Raw genomic sequence first — 22,200 nt, 5'->3', positions numbered from 1 at the left:
TCATAAACAGGGGAATGGGTAAATTAATTGTGGCATATTCTCCCACTGGCACATCAGGTAGCAGTGACAAATTAATGAACTACAGCAACACACAACATACATAATTCTTACAAAAATACTGAACGAAAAAACAAGTTGCAGAAAAGCACACATATAATGTCTTATAAAGCACAAAAAGAAGGAAAACTACACTATATTTATGGGTTCATACTCACATGACAATATCATCCAAATGAATGATAAACACAAAACGTAAGAAAACATTTACCTCTTAGAGGGAGCACAGAGGAATGGGACAGAGCCCACTGACTGACATAATGGTACTGACAACATTTTATTTTGCTTTATAACCTTATATGTAGATATTATATCTTTTCCTTATTAGCAAGTCATACAGAAATCAGTTAGTTTTTAGAGGAGAAATTTGTAAAGTAAGAAAAATAGTGTTAGAAATTATGAATTTGTAAGTCTAAAGCTGTCAATCATCCAGGCAAAAAACAAGGTTACCAGGACTTCTGTCAGGAACACTAAAATGACGGGTCTGTCAACTAACAATACCTTTGTCTAAATCCTGTTTGAAGGAGTTCTGACTTTTTTCTTTTTAAAAAGTTATTATCACTTCTCTTTAAAAGATAGAAAACTTCTATCTAAACTATCTTTGAAATGGGAGAGTAAGAACCAATCTTTAATATATACACCTTTATTGAAACAATGTCAACACTAGTTTTAAAAACCAAACTTCTAAATTCCATTACCTTTTCTCTTGATCATCCATGTTTTTCTTATCTGCGTAGATTTCTGCATAGAGCAACGCTGTAAAGTGAGCAGCACAAGACTGAGCTACTTTGGCAACTTCTAGATAATTCAACTCTAGCCAGAAAGCATCATCAAACACTGTTCCTGAAGAAGATCTAAAGGAAAATTTTAAATGAAGTCATGTCCATTTCTTTAACTTCAATATCAGTATGCTGATATAGAATACAATGGTAGCAAGTGCTAGCTAAAAGAAAATTATATTCAAATAACCAAAAGCCACATTTCCCCAATGCATATAGTTGTCCCTTGGTATCTGCAAGGGAATGGTTCCAGGATCCCAAGCAGATAGCAAAATCCGCAGATGCTCAAGTACCTAATATAAAATGGCGCAGTATTTGCATATAAATTATGCACACCCTCCTGCTTATTTTAAATCATCTCTAGATCAGTTTAAATACTTAACATGATGTAAATGCTATGTAATTATTGTATTTAAAGGGAATAATGACAAGAAAAAAAAGTCTGTACATGTTCCATACAGATGCAACCATCATAGGCCTAACTACATAGTGCATATTAATATGTCAGCAACAAGGTAACATTTCGGTTTTTTAAAAAATATTTTTGATCCCCAGTTGGTTAGTTGGTTAAACTTCCAGATGTGGAACCCACAGATGTACAACCTGTAGATACAAAGGGCTGACAACAGCTAAAACATCTAAGATAACATGGCTGAAGAGCCCTATCTATCACTCTTTTTGGATCACACACCCCTTAGAAAATCTGACGAGCGCTACGGACCACCATCCCATACAAATTTGGGGTTCATACTTCCCTTCAACTAAGGGATCCATGGACCATAACGTAAGAATAGGCTGCACAAAGCAGCTAATAACACATACACAAATCTTTTTAAATGGCCAATTTAATGAAAACATTGTTTCTTCTAAGACAGTTACATGTCTTTTTTATTTGCAGTTCATTTTCTCCCTAGTTTATTGTCTAGGTTGAGTTACTTAACAAAAACCTTCCACTGTGGTCACAGTAGGCCAGAACTGGAAAGAATCATAGATATTACCTTTATCAAAACTAACATTAGAGAGATGTGACAAGGTAGTGGTTAAGAGCACTGGTTTTAGAGTAAAATACAACTTAGTTCAAACCCAGCTGGTTCACCTACCGTGTTTCCCCGAAAATAAGACCGTGTCTTATGTATATTCATTTTTGCTCCAAAAGACACATTTTATTCATTTATTCACATACAAAATTCTACATTTATTCAAACACAGTCATGTCTGGCTGATGAGCTTAACTGGGGCTTATTTTGGGGTAGGGCTTATATTATGAGCACCCTGAAAATCATGCTAGGGCTTATTTTCTGGTTAGGTCTTATTTTTGGGGACACACAATACTACAAACTGTGTAATCTCAGCAACTTAATTTCTTAAGCCTCAGTTTCTTCATTTGTAAAACCTGGGAGCAATATATATCTCAGAGAGTAGTTACAGTGAGTAAATGATGCTTATAAGGCTGATGAATAAAGTGTCTATGGTATAGTCAAATCTTAATTGTAGCTATTCTGCGGAATTTGAAGTTCAGAGAGCACAAAGCTTTTAAGTACCAGACTTGGACTTGAACTCAGATCATTTTACCCTTTATTCTATGCCTCCTTCATATACTCTCAAGGAATCTTCTTTAGTCTTATTCAGAATTAAAATTGAGTATTAAGAATTTTTATCTTCTCCAAGGCCTACCAATATTAACACTCTTCTACCTCAATGATAAATTTAAAATTAATGTTTCAAAGGTGAAATTGCCTCCAAACACCAAGAAAGGAGATGCTTCCAGCTATAGTTAAAGCTTCTTACGGGCTTTCTCAGACTAGGATTTATTACAAAACAATAAGTTGAGTCAGTAACTTTCTAACCAGAAACAAAGACGTGGAAAGGCTTAACACTTTTTTCTAGGAATGGAGCAGAATGGTATGACGATATAGAGGAATTGATTTTTAAGATGTAAATGCATTTAGGTTAAACAATTTTTCATTTTTCCTCTACCTCTTCCTCCCATTCTTTATAAACTACTGCCACCACCACCACATACACTCATGAGACATCAATTCCTATCCACCTAAGTTATTGGCCTAATACATTATTTCTTCAAAGTTCTGATTAACTCTAGAGCAGTACAGATCAGTCAGACCAAGAATTACTCTAGCAATTCTTGCAATTCACTGTTTAAAATCTCATGAGAAATAATAGGAACAAAGTTACTATACTGTAAAGCAATTTATCAGAATCAAGAAAATAAACACTGCCAAAGCACAGTATTACTTCATACTCGTAGAACAACAGATTTTGAGGACCACGATATACGGTAACGTGATAAAGGTTATGACTGAGACTTAAACAACATGACTAGTCAGGAGGGTCTATGGGGAAGCCAGGGCTTATGAGAGGAGTTCTCACACTATGTCATCACAAGAACCCAATAGGAAGAGCTCTACGCTTACAATAAAGCTCTAAGGTTGTTGTAACTGTCCCTCCCCTTAACTTCCTTTCCCCCTCTATAAATACTTCTCCAACTTGGCAACTGTGCAGTGTGTGCATGTGGCTTGCCATATCTGCATGCACTGGGTTGCAACACTCTTTTTCCCAAATAAATCCTTTTTGGTGACAAAAGTCGATATTGTTTTTCAGTTCACAAAGGAAACTTAATAAAGGTACATAAATGAGATTTTTACATAACTATAGTTACTTCTATGAGCTAAAAGAGAAAAGTTAGAAGTAATGCAACTAAAAGTAACCTGGAAAATAACTTACTCCTTTCCTATCCCTTTGTAGATGAAATAAATTAAACCCTCAAAAGGTTGCATGATTTAGCAAAGATAACACTGCTACTAGTACAGTTAGGACTAGAATTTAGAGTTCCTGACATTGATTTCACCAAAGTACTACCCTGGATTATTATAACATAGATTATTACAAGGAGACATAAGCATCACATAAACTAAATACAGCACCTTGCTGCTGCATGACCTCAAATAATCATGTTAAAATTCAGCCAACAGTAACAAGATACACTTCCAAATCACCAATCTCAAGAAGCAATAGTCATTATATTACCTTTTTTGTCTCCTCATGTAGTCCACAACAGCAAGCATTGTTCTTTGTGATTTTTTATCCAAACAACATCGGGAAAAGTGCTCTGGCTCTGACAAACAAACAAACAAACAAAGATATCTCCTTTCAGTTCCAGGCAGACTTGCTTAAGCACTTTCTTCCTTTTGTTTGTCTCCCTCTACACTATAAAAAGTTTATGGTGGACAGTACCTAGCACAAAATTTATTCTTAATAAATATGAATTGATAAATGGAATTTAATGGCATTTCTTTTTATTTTAAAAGAAACTATTATGCTTAATAAAACTGAGACATTAACTACAATTTATATTTTATTTCTGAAGAGAACTAATTCATTGGTTCAATAAATATTTATCTAGGATTTTTCATGTACTAGATGCATTATGTATCCATAAATAAGCCAGTCTATTTCTGACCACCTAGAGCTCACTGACTAGCTTCTTAATACAGTGTGATAAGTGCTATGATAAAGAAAGTCTAGAAAACCATAGAGGAGTATAGAAAGGAACATAATCTAAACAAGGAGTTTCACAGAGTGAGTTCTGACAGAACAGAAATGGTCTCACAGAAGAGGAAAGGATAGTGTTCCAGGCAATAGTGATACCATTCGAGATGGCTGGAACAAGAAAGAACTTGGAGAATTTACTGAAAGAATTTTAATATTGTTGAACCACAGAGCTGTAAAGCAGTGAGGGTGCTGGGGACAGAGAGACATAGATGGACTAAAGTTATTTATAGCACGGAATTGGCAGAACTTGGTAATCGGATGAGACATATGAGAGAGATTTCTGGCTTGGGCAACTGCACGCCATTCACTGAAGAGGTAGGTACACATTAAGAGAAGCAGGCTGAGGTAAGAGGATGAAGATGATAAGTGTACCTTCTGACAGTTAAGTCTGAGATGCACATGAGAGATTCAGGGAAGGCCGTGAGGCTTATAGACACCAGAAAAGATACACCATTTAATCTGATAGAAATCTATATATTTACTATCCCTTTCAAGAGCAGAATTTTACATGTGAAGTTTAAATTTTCAGTTAAGGCAATAAAAATATTGGCACTCTACAGACATAAAATAAAACTGGCTGAGTCTGCCTTTGAGTGGTTGTAGCATAAATTTGTATACACAAATGATAAACATGAGGAAAAAGTCTTAGCCATGATCTTGATAACGAATTGTTAGGTTATCATAAGCAGTGGTTTTATTAAGCTTGGTACATACTTAAATTGTTTTTAATACTGCTTTAAATTACATAATATTTAAAGTTTAAATTCTTACTGCTAACTGTAAATCACTTATACCTGTACTTCCCAAATTAAGAATAAGAGACATAGTCTAGGTAGTTTGCAAAGTCTCTATGAGAATTTTTATTTTAGGACTTTGATTACAATGGCCTAAAGAAAATTCATATGAGCATGTTCTAGATCATTTACACGACCAACATATAATCTAGTAGAACCACAGACTGGGCATCCATATCTACATTTATAATTCCATTATTTCAAATAGATTTGCAATTGCTGCTAGTCAATAGAAAAGTACATTAAAAAAAACATAAAGCAGAGCAAAGTTAAATCTAAATAATATCACAGTCATGTCAAATAAAGGTTATAAGTAGTAAAAGCAAAAGGAACAATTGGTTGAGTGACAACAACCTATGCCAATGTTGACTAGAACCATGTTGGAAAGTGCAATTTATATAGTTGTAGCAAAGTATCACATTCAATTAACATTTTTCTTATAATTTTATTGGTCTATAAGTACAGTCAGTGAATTTGTATCTAGTTTTAGTTTTGCACATAAAATACATTAATATACTAAAGACAATAAGCTAAGCTTACAGATCTGTGAATTGTTTTTCCTTTTTTAAAATTTAAGTTTGAAAAACTAACCCATAATGAGTCCTCGACTATGCATATATGTAATAATGTATAACTAATTGCTAGTGGGATTTCTGCTGCTATAAGCTCTTAGCATGGGAAATACTTATATAGTATAGAAGGAAAAATTAGATTGTAAGAGTAAATAAAATATAATCCAATATTTGTTTTAAAAAAGTGGAAGTATACATACCAAATGTTGACTGTCATTATCCTAGATCATAGAATTATGGGTCAATTTTATTAACCTATGCTAATTTTTCTATTGTTTCTACAATAAATATGATTTTATAATAAAAAAGACTGCTTTTAAAAAGTGAGTTGGCCAGAGCTTCAATATAAAAATTCCATATTTCCAACACAGTACCTGTAATATCTGGTTGTATTTGTCAACTTTTCCACTGCTAGAATCTAGGGTATGTCTTGTTTACATCTATAATGCCAGTGCCAACCAAAGTGCTTGACACATATTGAATGCTCAGTCAGCTGCTCCATTACTAATAGCCAAAATTCAGAGGTAGTACTATCCATCAAGTAATGTCCTAGGCACTTTACATGCCTTATCTCTCATTGAAAACTTGCTACAGTTATCTCCATTCTACAGATGAAGAAATAGATGTTTACAGGTTGTAGAATTAAGCCTACAAAGCATCTTAATGAGATTCAAACAATCTGTCTTTCTCTAGAACTGAAAAGTTAACAGTATAAATGTGAGAAATTTAACAGAATACCTGAATCCAAATTTGCAGGGGTCGTGGATCGGCTCGTTTGTAAGGAGTGTCTGAAACAGCTAGTGAAAAATCCCTGAATGTGTGTAGAAAGCAAATTTCTCCAAGATTCATTTGTATCTTGGAGTAAAATATCATGAATCAAATATGGAAGCACAGTCTGACAAAAGTCAGTTTTCACCTAGAATACACAAACACATTCAGTCAAAAATAATATACTTAAAATTTTTATTCCCTGTTATTAATCTATTAAGCTTTTTAAAGAAATGATAGATGAATATGTCATAAATTCAATGTACTGTTAAAAAACATACAAAAAACATGTGTACTAGATAGTATTTTTTTTTAATAAAACCTAGAATACCTATATAAAACATATGTGTTAAGGGCCAGCTGAGTGGCTCAGTTGGTTAAGAGCTCGCTCAAGACTGTGAGCACTGAGCAAAAAGGGTTGCCGGTTTGATTCCCAGCCCAAGCTGAGTTGCCACTGAGCTGCCAACAGGTGGCAGGATGGCTCAGCTAAAAAAACAAAAACAAAAACATATGTGTCAGTTGTAATTGTTGATTTCCAGTATATGTGTCAGTTACAATGTAATTGTTGATTTCCAGTCTAGGCCATTTGCATATAATGAAATAGAATACTGCTTACAAATGAAATTATCACTACTATAAATAAAATTTTATAGCTGAAGTGTCACTAATAACAGAAGTTCTCTAATTTGATAAGGGAAAATGGAGATCAGCATTTATGACAAAAGCTGAAAATCTGATTTTTGCACGTTTTTCTACACTCAGTGAAGATCTACAAAAGCCATATTAAAATATTTAGTTTTTAATAAACCCCAATTTCTAGGTATAAAATTTGGGTGCTTTTTTTGTGGTATATTCCAAAGTTTAGAGAAGTGCTTTACTATGTCTGGTATTCAAAATTATTTTTGCCATGATACCATCTTCATATATTCGTCACATACCACACACAGAAGACAGACTGTAGATTACCAATTGCAAACTTTTTCCTTTTTAAACTAAAGACAAGTAAAAAAGCCAGTTTTGGAAATAGAGAATTTAAGGAATTAGAAATTGGGGTATATATAAATGTATATTTGGAACATTTAATCTCTGGCTCAAAGTCAGAATTTTATAAAAATCTTAGGTTTGGTTCACTAATGAGAAAGGAGTTATGTGTATGTCCAGGGTATCACTCTGCTGACCTCATACGAGTGGCAGTGCAGTATTGCAAACAGTGTGATAGTTTATTCACTGTCAACACTTTTTCTGTAAGAAACAAGGACTGCTTTTTAAATTGCTTTACAAGGGTGCACTTTACCAAAATATTCACTTCTCTACCAGTTATTTGTAATTGGTAGATGTTTGACCTAGTCAGATATTTTGTTTTCACGTTTCTGTTGAATCATGCTTGGCATTACTATAAATTAGGTTAGCTTTTAGTCTAAAAGCATCATCATATTGTGCTATTTAAGATGACATAATTGATAAAAGCACATAAAAGTTTTTGTTTGATTTGGTATGTACCTTTACTCTCTACTGAAATAAATTGTACTGAACCTTCAAAAATAAAAAAAGCAACATTAACTGCTACCCCCCACCCTTTTTCTCACTCAAGAAAGCACATCAGGGAAGTAAATGACAATGACCTTATTAGAAGTAAATAAACAAACAAAAAGCAGGCTTTTGATTAATATAAATATTTACAATCATCAGTATTTTAACTCTCATCAGTAACAAATTACTCAAGGCTCCCCTTAGAACTCATCCAGTATGCAACTACTTTACAGCTGAAACTTACTGAATAAAGTTATGGCTCATAAAGATGCTGTGTTTGATGGATGGATTCACAAGAGCTGAGTGTAGGTGCTGCTGCATGAAGATGATGTGCTATACCACAGCACTCTTTTTAGATATAAAGGCCACAAACATGTACACAGAAGTCAAATGGAACGGGATAAGCAAAGAAAACTTACTAAGAGAAAACTCAAATAAAAAAAAGCAAAGTTATCAAGGGATCAAATCAGACCGATTAATCTTCTTACCTCACACATTGGCTTTAATAACTGAAGAATTTCACTTTTGGTGCCTCCACTATCCAAAACAGCACAAGTCAGTGTCTTTATCCAAATGTCATGATTTTCACATTGAGGAATCCACAGGCTTGTATCATCCAAGCCTTCTAAAGGGCTTTCTTTGTCAAGTCTGGGTACTTCTAAAAACTAGAAAGGAAATGATCAGAAAATGTAAATAAGGTAATCAGAAATACATTTTACCCTTCCTATGCAAAACAAATATCTAGACAAACACATCTGTTTCCAAATAAAAGTAAACATAGTTAAAACAAATCTGGAGACAATGGTTACCTTATAAATTTCAAATACATTTATGTTTACAGGACAGGCAGAGTGGTATCATAAAAAATTACTGGTCTAGACAGCAAAAAACCTGAGTCCTACTCTGAGCTCACTACTAGTATATTATACAAATCACAAACTGTGCCTCATCTGTCTTATATCAAAACCAGTCCAAATCTACTACACAGAATTGACTTCAAGATGAAATGACACTTTAAAATGTTGTAACTATAGCATTTTACATGTTACATTACTAGTTTTATTAATAGTTTATATAACTGGTAATTTCACTAAGACCAAAATTGTATTTATGATACATTAAAAGTACTATTTCAATCTTAGTATATGCCCTGAAATTAAATTGGTGAAAATTCAATCATACATTTCTCAGTCACTTTATGAAAAGAAAATATTAAACAGGAATGCTTAAACTAAAGGAGAAGCAAGAGTTCTTAAATATCCTTTATAAAGTAGTTCTGATGGAACCTTGTGATGATGTCAACATGGAAAAAGGACGAAAAATATAGGTCAACTTATATTTCACTAGGGGGTTGTGACACTTACACTTGCTATGGAAATAAATACTTGCTTGTTGATTACAATACCTATAAATCACACTCAGGATCAATGGCTTTCATGGGATCCAAGTCAGGGATTTCTACTCCTAAGAAAAAGGCCTGTCATTAAGAACTCCTATTCCCCAAATCAATCATCACTTCTCTAGGCTACCTATCTTATCTCAGCTCTTCCACACTACCATAATTAAAAATACAAACCCTTTGGATTCAAGAAATACTGGAATTATTTTTTAAAAAGGTTAAATATTAGTATAATACTATGTAAGCAATTTGATATTCTTATCCAACAGCAAATAGAACTGTTCTACAATAGAATAGTGGGTCTTCATTAAACATTTAACATTTGCGAGACCTTTTTCCTCGATGTTCTAAAAGGCTGTAGGTAGACCAGCATGGGATCAGTTGTCATCTTGTAAATCTCCCAGAAACTATGTCCAGCCTTTGTGGCTAAAATGTTTTTCAAACAGGTAACGGCAGCTGATCGTACTTTGACACTGAAAAATATAATTCAAATGCCTATAAAGTATATCGGCTATTAATCTTGATAAATGTTTAGCAACCTCCTATGAAAAACCTAAAATCTAAAATATATGTTATTAGGAAATTTCACATTTATTAAGAAACTTTACATCTATAAAATTCTACTACATCAAAGCCAAAATGATAAAAAAAAATTTTAATATTCAGTAAACTTTGGTTAAACTAGTCACTGCAATGGCAATTCCCTTCATTCAAAATACATTAAAATTTATATTACAGCTACTAAAAATTAAAAGGACCCATAAAAAGAAGTAAAAAATAACACTGATTAATAAAAATGAGTAATGAGAATGACAGAATAGTAATTCACCTGAGAAAACAATATTTGATCGTTTCTCAAAGAAATACAAATAATTTGGGAAAAGGCAGAATAATATTTCCCTCTAAGACCACTTCATAGTCGGTATAGAGGCCTGACCACTGCACTGTATTTCTGAAGCTGATGTTGAATAATATTGTATGTCAACTATAATTATATATACATATAGTCATAGGACGTGGAGTAGACTGGAGTCAATGGAATTGTAATAGATAAGCATGATATTGGGGGTGGGAGGGCAGTAGATGGGAAAGGGGGGTTGTTTCTGTGTGAAGGGTGAAAAGGATAACTATTGCATTGTTCTGTACACTTGAAACTAACAACAACAACAAATATATATATATATATATATATATTCTTTAGATGGTTAAAAAAACTAAAATAAACTGTGCTTAATACATAGTTCCTTAATACCATGACAAGGTTGGAATCAGTGAGGCACATGCATAGGTAAGACAGGGAAAGATCTCTAAAACATAGTGAATGGAAAAAAAAACAATTTGTAGATTATGATCCAGTACATCAAATTTTTAAAAAACATGTATGTTTTGATGTATGTGTGTTTATGTGTGTATACATTAAAAAAGGGTGGAAGGATACATCCTAAATTGTTAAAAAAAAACAAGAATAATATTTCCCTCTAAATGATATAACTATTGTCTAGAACAATTTTAAACAAACGGAGTACACACTTATTCTGACCAGAAGCTAGCTGAGAATCATTAGGTAAGGCATCTAAAACATCTACTGAAACACTAAACAGCCTTCTCTTTTGCAAAAAAATTAGGAAAAGGAGGCCTGTAATACAAGAATACTGAAAACAGGACAGCTGACAAAAACTGTCATAAGGCCTAATACTGTAAATGACGATAAGCTTTCAAGTAAAGGTCTAATTCCTTTTAGGTTTCTCAATTTAATACACAGAAGCATAAACCCTAAACTTGGCCTCATCCTTCACTGCTCTCTATTGCCCTCACTCCTCCATATCCTTAATCAGCAAGTCCTGCTGGCTCTATGTTAAAAACATACCCTAGTTCCACCCATTTCCCATATATCTCCATTACTGCCACCGTGATACACCTCACCATCATTTCTCTAGACAACTGCAAGTTTCATAATCGGGTTTCCTGTTTCCACTTTTGCCTCATCCCAATCCATTTGTCATATAAAAGCCAGAGTAAAAATGTAAGTAGCATCATGACACTACTCTGCTTAAAACTCCATCACTTCCTTATATATTTCAAATAAAACCCAAATTTCTTAATCAGAATTAGTCTTATCTTTCTAATTTCATTTCCTATCATCTTCTTCCACACCAGGCTTCTTTCTGTCCTCAAAAACACCTATCTTATTTCCACTCTAGATATTCCGTCTTAAATGTTGTGTCCCTAATCATCTCACAGCTGACTCCTGATCACTAGGATCAGCTGAGTGACATTTCCTCAGCAAAGCCTTCCATAGTCAGCTATTCTGGGAATCCCTTGGTCAATATCCCCTCTGTAGACCGGAGGTCCCTTAAACGTAATGATTTTTCTTCCTCTTACAAAAAAGATAGGAACAATAAATTGTACCTGCTCCTTATGGTTCTCAAGTTTAATTCACACTAATATCTGTGTGCACCTTTTTTTGAAAAACCAATTGCAAATTACTGTGAAACATTTAATGCTTGCAATTTTCCTATGGAAAATCTCTTCAAAAAGTGTGCCGGATATACATTTAAAAAATGAGATGGATAGAAAAATAGAAGAATGGCTTAATGTGACAAAGCAAGGATAGTAGTAAAATATTGACGGCAGATTCTAAGTGGTAAGTATTTGGGTGTCACTGCAAAATTCTTTTAACTTTGCTATTCATTTGAAAATTTTGATAATAAAATGTTGGGGGAAAAAAACCATGGCAGCCTTTTTATTGTAACAACAACAACAGAGAGAAAGATACATATCCATTAAATCAACAATGAAAACATGGCAGGTAGGCATTATTGCCAATCACTTATTCCCCAAGAGAAGGGGAATGGGTTGTAGGGAAACAGGTGCAAAACACCTATTTACCTTAGAAAGATGCCCCCAGTTGTGGGCAAAAATCCTTTGACCCCACACCCCCAAAATGGTGATTAGGTCCTCAAATATACCAAAAACAAATAAATAAATTAATAGATAAATGGGAAAGAGGGCAAAGAAAGAAAGCAAAAGTAATCTCATAACCAGCAAGCTGAAATTATTATAATATCAGTTGCAATTTTGTTTTGCATAGAGAATAAGTGGGTAAAAGAAAACCCTGCTTGATTAGCTTAAGAATTTGGAATTATGAAATTTCTGCTCTGTGACTTATTTTAAAAGGATCAAAATAGCCTAGCTGAGAAGACAGTAGCACCTTTGATTTTGACAAATGTCCAAAATATCCCATTTTACATTCCCCTATCTTAATGTAAAGAGAACCTGGCAGTTCTCTTATGATTTATTTGTCTAGTCTACTCTCACTAGAATATAACACGGACCTTGTCTGGAACATTCATCACTATATCAAATGCCTGGCACATAGTAGAGTTTCAGTAATTATGTGAATTACTAAAAATAAAATTTTAATTGAAGTACTAGAGACTGAAAGAAAACCTTGCCAACACAGAAAAGAAAGCTTTTATGTTATTGAAAATGTTAATTTATGCAAAGTATCATTCCCCTTGAATGTCAGGTTTTAAGTAAGTGCTATCAGAAATAAAGTATCATTAAATACTCACCAATCTTCTATCAGTGTGTTATTCAGGTAAGTCAGCATTATGAGGGTCCACTGAAGTTCCTTATCTTCAAATAACTCAAGGGCCTTGGTATAAGATGTATCTTTACTATGCTGTATAGCTATCGTAGAGAAATCTATAGGACCTACTTCTCCCAAACATCTTCCAACAGCCTCTACATATAGAAATTCCATATTAGTAGAGTTATAGCTACATACAGACAACAGAAATTTTCTAATTTCAAAAATATAATGTTTTGGGGCCGACCGAGTGGCTCAGTTGGTTAAGAGCTTGCTCAAGAGTGCGAGTTCTGAGCAACAGCGGTTCGATTCCTGGCCCGAGCTGAGCTGCTGCTGAGCTGCCAACAGGTTGCAGGATGGCTCAGCTGGGTGAGGGGGGGAGTTAAAAAAAAATATATATATATATATGTTTTGTCATCCTTCAAGAGTTAAGTGTTTCTCAAAGATTTTGAATAAATTAAAAAAGCTATAAGATATATCATTCCTTTACATATCATCCATGTGGGCAAAATATTTTCCTCTATAAAATCATATCCAGGAGATAGATTAACTAGTAAGCAGAACATAGATATTAACAATGGAAGTCTAAACATAGCTATGGTATGAGAGTATCAACAAATTTCAAAACTGTTAAAAACTTTTGGAGGTATTACATACATAAAGTCCACAAACTTTAAACACTCAGTTCAGTGAAAACTCACAAGTACACACACGTGTATACATACACATATTTTTTTCCCCATATGTATTACCACTACCCAGATGAAGAAGAGAGAACATTTTCACCATCCCAGAGGAATCCCTCATGCTCTTTCCCAGTATGGTGGAATTTATTAAAATATGTTCACAAATTCTTTGATAGTCCTGCTTTCAAAAGGTGGGGCCTAATTCCTCTCCCTTTGAGTGTGGGCTGCACTTAGTGACTCACTTCTAATAAACAAAATATGCATAAGTCTTTCACCTCCTTGATTAAATTTATCCCCAGTGTTCTTAATTCTCTTAGATACTATTATAAATGAAATTGTATATAGAATGAAATTTCCTTTTTAGATTGTTCATTGCTGGTATATAGAAACACTACTGAATTCTGTGTGTTAACTTTGTATACTGCAACTTTGTTGAATTCATTTATTAGCTCTATTATAGTAGCTCTATTATAGTAGCTTTCTTATAGACTCTCTGGGATTTTCTATGTATATATAAAATCATGTCATCTGTGAATAGAGATCATTTTACTTTTTCCTTTCCAATTGGAATGCTCTTTATCTCTTCTTGTCCAATTGCTCTGGCTACAACTTCCAGTATAATGTTGAATAGCAGTGGTAAAAGTGGGCAATCTTGTCTCGTTCCTGATCTGAGGGAGAAAGCTTTCATTCAGTCTCTTATCATTAAGTATGATGTTAGCTATGGGTACAAAGATTTTGTGCTACCCAGAAAAGCACTTAGGGTTCCTGTAGCAAATCAGGTTTGTCCCCAGAAACGGTGCCACTATAAATAAAGGGAAAGTTTCCTTGTTTAAAGGAAACGTCTAGGGCACTGATAAGGTTGTTTCTTAGTCTGGGTGCTAGATGCACAGATGTATTCTGTTTGTGAAAATTCTTCAAGTTATATACTTATGATCTGTACAGTTAACTGTTTGCAAGATATAGTTCAATAAAAAATTTACCAAAAAAGGAAGTACCCTTGATATTAGGCTGCCATGGAAAAGGAAGACTCCATTGAAAGATAAAGGAATCTGTGAAGCACCTCGTTTTCCTCCCATTTTTCTTATTTGAAGCGATACTGTCATGACAACTTTAAGCCGACTTTAATTATGTGTTTTTTCCATTCTGTGACCACCAAATCCAAACACATACACTAGGCATGACATTGGCTATTTATCTCACATTAGGTTACTCCCAAATGATGATAGTAAAGGTGTTGAATAGTTTTAATATGAGTTTAATATATCCCTCCAAGTCCTCATTCTTATTTTTGTTATATGAAAAAGATATTATCATTTATATTTATAAAATGTATCAAGTTGCAAATTTATCTTCAAATTAATGCTACAAATAGGTATATCTGACTTTCCTAAATATTTACAAGGCAGGAAAATATGAAAGGAGGGCTTGCTTAGGGATACTTTAAATAAACAGAAATATAACTTAGCTAGCAACTCACATTTCCCTAATATCCCAAATGACAAACTTTTACTGATTTTGAAAATATTATAAAGATGACCACTCAAACATAAAAACTCATATTCATTCAGCCAAATAGTTTACCTAAAACTTCTCTTTCACCAGTATGGTTTACTGCCATCTTGGATAACTGCAACAAGCTGACAACTAGCTTCACCATGACACCATCTTGCGGATTATCTAGGAGCAGTTTTGAAAATATTGGTTTAAACTATAATGGAGACAACACTTTTCTTTACAACATGCTTATATATTAAAATTATCTGACTACAAAAATTTTATAATTTTCAAAGGTTTTATATCATGAGCGTTTCAAAAAATAAAAAGTGAATATACCTGAAATTCCTTATGAAATAAAACCATGTAAAAGTGTTTGGCAATATTTGGCACAGAGAAAGAAAAATGGCTTATGAGAAGTCAGTGCCTTAGCAAAATCACAAACAGTAACACAAAAATCATTCAACATTAAGTTAGAAGGAACTTTGGGAACATGCTTGGTTTCTAAACCTCTAGCATTCAGTCTAAACCATAATTGTCTACAGACAATAGAACTTTTGTAATGATGGAAATATTCTATAATCTGTGCTGTCGAATGACAGCCACTATCCACATATTACTACTAAGAACTTGACATGTGCTAGTACAATGAAGAAACTGAACTTTAAATTTTATTAAATCTTAATTCATTTAAATTTTAATAATTACAAATAGCTAGTGGCTGTATTGGACAAGGCAAGTCTAGACCAATGAAATACCCAAATACATGAAAGTAAGAGATAGGGGTGTTCATATTTTATATATATATACATATATATATATATATATATATATATATGTATATATATATATCTCAGAACAAATGCACTAGAAACTTAGATCTCAGATGGTTAAAATCAAAATTAGTTTTAGAAAGTACCAAGGATAAAAAAAAAGTACTGAGGATAAGAATAACACAATAGAAATATAAAATTAATGGACACAGGAAAATGAAAATCAAACATAAGTAGAAAAAGTTCCCCCAAGTGCAATACTATAATAACCTAAACTCAAATTAACATAAAAATGAATATTTTCACAATAAAGCTAGAAACATGTATACATATATGTGTATATATAAAAACACACATACACATATACATACATGCAACACACATACTTAAATGGTGTTTTAAATGAGATACATTTCTTTTACTTAAATTAAGTTGGAGCAGTAGGCAGAGACAGATACCTTGTATGCATGGCTCTAAGGAATTCATTTTTCTTTTAGGCAGTAGAAAGACATTTTTTAAAGCAATAGAATAACATGATCACGTTTGGGTTTGAAGAAATCCTGGCAGAGGTGTATAGGATGGATAAAATGGGAGTAGTTCAAGGTAAAGAGATCATTAGGAAGGAAGTCTTTTATGGGTAGATGAGAAATGATGAGGGTCTGAACTAAATAATAAGAGTCAGTTACTAAGTCCATGGTAATTAAACCAAGAGCAAGAATTTATAAAAGATTCTTTCAAAAAGAAATAGGCACAAATAGCCCATGTCATTAAAATTAGTACCCTGAGATGCTTTCATAAGCTCCATCATTTGATCTTTATGTTGTTCTAGTTGTCTTCTAAGATCCTTCAATCCTTCAAGTCTTGTCAATGGAAGTGCATCATAAACACTTACTGAGAGAAAATGGTTAATTTCCTAAAAGACAAAATTAGTTAAACATGTAACTTGCTTTTGACATGTATTAAGTCTGTGAAATAAAATGTAAAGAAAAAAATTAGCAAATGCCTTTTACAGACACTGACTCATATCACTATTACTACCAAAGTATAATTAACTTATTCCATTTCAAATCCTACATTTTATTTTAAATTCTAATAGACTCTCATAACATAGTTAAATTTTAAGAATGTTATAGCATACTCAATTAGAGAAAAAAAGCTTACATTTCTATTTATTTATTACCATAAATAACTGGTTTTACATGTTAATATACTTAACTATATTTTTATATTGGTACATAGTAATAGAGTATGATTTTTAAATTATAATAAGATAAAAAGAAAATATGTACTTGAATATAATTTTTAAGTTATAAAGATTAAAACAGATTAAAGCTTGAAAAACACTTGAAAAAGTTAAATATCATCTCTAATTTAAACATTAAATTGTCCCTAAAAGAATCAGATGGTAATTCTGAGATATTAATGGATCTTATGCATATGAAAACCAACCATATTTTAATCACATTCATTCAATATTTAAATTCAAATCTTTACCAAAAATCTTTGATATTTATATTTTTAATGCAATGCAAAAGGGTATATTAAGATTCAGTTTTTTATTTAAGAGAATAGATCTCATATTTTTTTATCACAATTTTTAAAAGATTCAATTTTTTACTTTTAGAGCATTACAGGTTTTCAAAAAGTACTACTGTCTATCCTTTCTAATACAAAATAGCAAGATAATGGAATAATTACCTCCAAGAGTGAAAAAGGTCCTTTACTATATTTGATTTTCTGCTGAGTAATACGTAAATCTTTAAAGACAACGTGGTCAGGAAAAGGATCTAAAAGTTTAATCGTGACATAGAGGTTTTCATTATCCTTGTTATCTATCACTAAGTATTTCAACAAGTCCAACACCTAAACATAATTAAAACAAACAAACAAAAAACAAAAGGGGAGAAATGGCTTAATTATATTTTAAAGTAAAACCACCCAACCCACTCTAAAACATGATAAAAATTCTACTAACCTAGTTCAGATAAAATGTTTTAATTACTTCTAAGGTACATGGATATTACTGCTTGTTTTTAAATAATTCAACAAATAAAGTGCTACTACAAGATGGACACTGAGGTATAAAATTGCCAGTATTACTGAAACATTTATATAAGTAATATCTTATACACCATCATAGTGGTATGAACTGCTATTCCTGGTTTTGACTACCTCTACACTTCAGCATCAGAGATAAACTATCAGGTTAATTACTAAATCAAAATTACTAGGTGTTCTATAATTAAATGATTACAAATATTAATTCATTGAGAATGTTTTGCCAACCAGTTTTCAAGGAATATTTTCACTAAAATTACTGATTACACTAAGTAAATATAAAACACTCAGCTCCTTCCAAGAATGCTTTATCAATGTATTTCAAATATCATTTTGACGATTTCTGAAATTACCTGTTCCTGAACCTCCATCTGATCGTCCACAAGGGGTATAAGTGTACCAACAATAACATGAAGATGATTTTCTAAAGCATCCTTACAGTAAGTTACTGCTGTGTGGCAAACCTGGCTCAACAGGTTACAACAAAGGGAGAAGCTGCGTAACGACACATCCATGAACCGAGCAGGCCTAATATAAGAAAAAAAGTCAGTTCTAGGAAACTACTTCGATATAAACTCATTCAAGTCACTGAATGCTGATGTGGCTTGAAATAAAAGTCACTTTCATATCTAATTTCTTAAAGCCAAAAAGAGAAGTGACATCAGCAAAATGGCGGAGTAGGCAGCCCCAAGCTCCCCTGACAGAAACAATGAAAAAAAGCCAAACTACAAGTTTGTTTTATTTGTTCATTTATTTTGTTTTTTTAGATTCCACATATAAGTGAAATGATATGGTATTTGTCTTTCTCAGTCTGACTTATTTCACTTAGCATAATGCCCTCTAGAATCATCCATGTTGTTGCAAAAGGCGAAATTTCATTATTTTTTTACAGTTGGGTAATATTTCATTGTATATCTGTACCACATCTTCTTTATCCATTCATCTGTCAATGGATACTTAGGTTGCTTCCATATTTTGGATATTGTAAATAACATTGTAATGCAAAGGGGTGCATGTATCTTTTCAAATTGGTGTTTTGGATTTCTTTGGAGAAATACTCAGATGAGTAATAAGGTAGTTCTATTTTTAATTTTTTGAGGAAATTCCAAACTGTTTTCCATAGTGACTGCACCAATTTACAATCCCACCAACAGAAACAAATTCATAGAGAACAAACTGAGTCACCAGATGGGAGGGGGGTTGAGGATGGGTGAAAGGGGTTAGGAAGTACAGATTGCCATTTATAAAAATAGTAATAGTGATATAAAGTACAGCATAGGAAATATAGTCCGTAATATTGTAATAATTAATATGGTGTCAGATGGGTACTAGAATTACCAGGTTGATCATTTCAAAGGTATATAAATATCTAATCACTGTTGTACACCTGAAACTAATATATTTTATGTCAACTGTAACTGAAAAATAAATTAAAAAAAAAAAAGAATGTGTCAGCTTTGTGGCCTATCATGTAAAGATCTCCAAGGATAGGATAAAATAAAAATCATTTATATTACAGAGTAAATTTTTTTAAAAAGCAAACTATCAGAACTTTGTTAGAACTTTGTAAATGATTTACAGTAATAAAGCAAACGCTTAATCAATCAAGAAAAAGGCAACTTAAAAACTGCAGAAAAGCTTTGTGGTGATTTTAATTACTCTAGCCCCATTCCCTCCCCAGCTTGGCCTAGTCATGAAAACTACATTCCTCAATTCCCAATGTGGGATCTTGGTCCTTAGTTCCAGAGAAAGCAGAGCAGACCTCATTTGCAAATTGTTGTGTATGTCTTTTCTGAACATACACAGAAAATACATAACACGTCTGGGAGCTACTGGAAGGGCTGAAGTAAGGTGCTGTGCTCTGTTCTGCCCAACTTGGATATCTCCCAGGCTGGAAGTGCTCAGGGCATTGCTTGAAAACATTGTAAGGCTGACCAACTACCCACAGATGCCTGGGACAAAAAATTATTGAGACATACAAAAGATTGCCTAATGCCTAGCAGGGAAAGCTAGGGACAGAGCACCTTGGGAAATTAGAGTATTTATTTATTTTTTTAAAGATTTTTATTGGGGAATTGAGGGAAGGGGAACAGACAAGTTGCTGTCCTTTTGTTCTTCAGGCTAGTTGTGGAGGATGTTGCTTCACTGGCCCAAGTTGGCACCATCATTGCGCTCTGACCGGGCGAGGCAGATCAGTTGCCAGCTTCTGGACGGCTGCTCATTGCAGCTGCTGGCTGCTGGCTACATACGGTAGCCCATGGCAACCCACTGCCACAGGGGCTGCAGCCTACGCCATCGCCAGTGACTCACGGCAGCCCAGCTCCAGGTTCAGGTTCAGCATCTTAGCTGTGAGGGCAGTGTCACTGGCCCTCATATGTGGGATCCGAACTGGGGCCCTCTGGCATCCCAAGCCAGCTCTTAACCAACGCGCCACTTGGCCTGCCCGGGAAATTAGAGTATTTAAAATCACCCATTTATTCAAGGAATTTAGAAAGCCAGACACATGCCCATGGTAAGGTGCTTGCTCAAAAACTACATGAGGGCCGGCCGAGTGGTGCGTTGGTTAAGAGCTGGCTTGGGACGCCAGAGGGCCCCGGTTCAGATCCCACATATGAGGGCCAGTGACACTGCCCTCCACAGCTAAGATGCTGAACAACAGTTCAACCTGGGGCTGGGTTGCCGTGAGTCACCAGCTACAGCAGGTGGGTTGCCATGGGCTACCGTGTGTAGCCAGCGGCCAGCGTGAGTGGCCCTCAAGCTGCAGTGAGTGGCCATTCAGAAGCCGGCGACTGATCTGCTTTGCCGGGGAAGAGCGCAATGATGGTGCCAACTTGGGCCAGTGAAGCAACATCCTCCACAACTACACTGAAGAAAAAAACGACAGCAACTTGTCTGTTCCCCTTTCCCCAATTCCCCAGCGCTGTTCCCATACAAATTCCCCAATAAAAATCTTAAAAAAAAAAAAAGGGCAATGGACTTGAATAGAAATTTATCCAAATAAGATATACAAATGGTCAATAAGCATATGAAAAGATATTTGACATCATTAGTCATTAGAGAAATGCAAAATCAAACCCACAATGAGATTATCACTTCACACCATTAAGATAGGTTTAATTAAAAACAAGAAAAAAATGGAAAATATCAAGTGCAGGTGTGGATGTGGAGAAAATCAAACTTGTGCATCACAAGCGGAATGTAAAATGGTGCGGCGGCAGTGGAAAACAGTTTGGCAACTCCTCAAAATGCTAACCATGGAATTACTATAATGACCCACCAGTGCCACTTGAAGGTATGTGTACATACCCTAAAGAACTGAAAACAGACACTCAGACACCCGTACAACAACGTGCGTTGCAGTTTTATCTATAACAGTCAAGAAATGGAAAAAACTCAAGTGTTCATCAACATATCAGTGGATAAACAAAATGTGCTATATATATATACAATGGAATATTATTCTGTGATAAAAAATTATGAAGTTCTGATACATTCTGAGTGAATCCTGAAAACATGCTAAGTGAAACAAGCCAGTCAGAACAGGACAAATATTTTATAATTCCACTTATATGAAATATCTAGAATAGGCAAATTCGTAGAGACAGGAAGTAGATTAGAGGTTATGAGGGGCTGGAGGAAAAGGGGAATGTAGAGTTATTGCTTAGTCGGTACAAAGGTTCTATTTGAGGCAATGAAAAAGTATTGGAAATAGCGGTGATAGTTGTACAACACTGTGAATGTAATTAATATCACTGAATTGGACATTTAAAAATGGTTAAAATGACAAATTTTATGTTCTACATTTTACCACAATAAACTTTAAAAAAGTAGTGAATGAAAAAAAGATTGAATGACTATACATACATATGACTTAAGTTAAAACAAATATATTTTTAAAAAGCCAAACAGAAAAATACAAAAAAACAAAATGGGGGCCGGCTGAATGGTGCGTTGGTTAAGAGTTGGCTTGGGACGCCAGCTCAAACAGCAAGGCCCTGGTTCGGATCCCACATGAGGGCTAGTGACACCGCCCCTACAGCTAAGATGGTGAACAACGGCTCGACCTGGAGCTGGGCTGCCATGAGTCGCTGGCGATGGTGTAGGCTGCAGCCCCTGCTGCAGTGGGCT

At 34.0% G+C, this 22,200-nt stretch overlaps 1 protein-coding gene across 4 annotated transcripts in view; it reads right to left on the bottom strand.

Moving 5' to 3' along the window:
- ATM (ATM serine/threonine kinase) overlaps positions 1 to 22,200 on the bottom strand; it is a 115,657-nt gene that overhangs the window by 43,326 nt on the left and 50,131 nt on the right. For all 4 annotated transcript variants that reach the window (XM_019624133.1, XM_019624132.1, XM_019624130.1 and 1 more), the window contains exons 31-40: positions 18,426 to 18,600; positions 17,713 to 17,877; positions 16,795 to 16,927; positions 15,329 to 15,424; positions 13,045 to 13,216; positions 9,801 to 9,942; positions 8,559 to 8,735; positions 6,511 to 6,688; positions 3,882 to 3,969; positions 756 to 911 (exon numbers count right to left, since the gene is read on the bottom strand). In XM_019624133.1, coding sequence (XP_019479678.1) covers positions 756 to 911; positions 3,882 to 3,969; positions 6,511 to 6,688; positions 8,559 to 8,735; positions 9,801 to 9,942; positions 13,045 to 13,216; positions 15,329 to 15,424; positions 16,795 to 16,927; positions 17,713 to 17,877; positions 18,426 to 18,600 — 1,482 coding nt within the window. The remainder of the gene's footprint in view (positions 1 to 755; positions 912 to 3,881; positions 3,970 to 6,510; positions 6,689 to 8,558; positions 8,736 to 9,800; positions 9,943 to 13,044; positions 13,217 to 15,328; positions 15,425 to 16,794; positions 16,928 to 17,712; positions 17,878 to 18,425; positions 18,601 to 22,200) is intronic.

The sequence above is a fragment of the Hipposideros armiger genome, unplaced genomic scaffold (assembly GCF_001890085.2).
Source record: "Hipposideros armiger isolate ML-2016 unplaced genomic scaffold, ASM189008v1 scaffold_580, whole genome shotgun sequence".
NCBI classification, from domain to species: Eukaryota; Metazoa; Chordata; class Mammalia; order Chiroptera; family Hipposideridae; genus Hipposideros; species Hipposideros armiger.
Note: the sequence above shows the minus strand (reverse complement) of the source record. Positions and strands in the feature narration are given on the sequence as shown.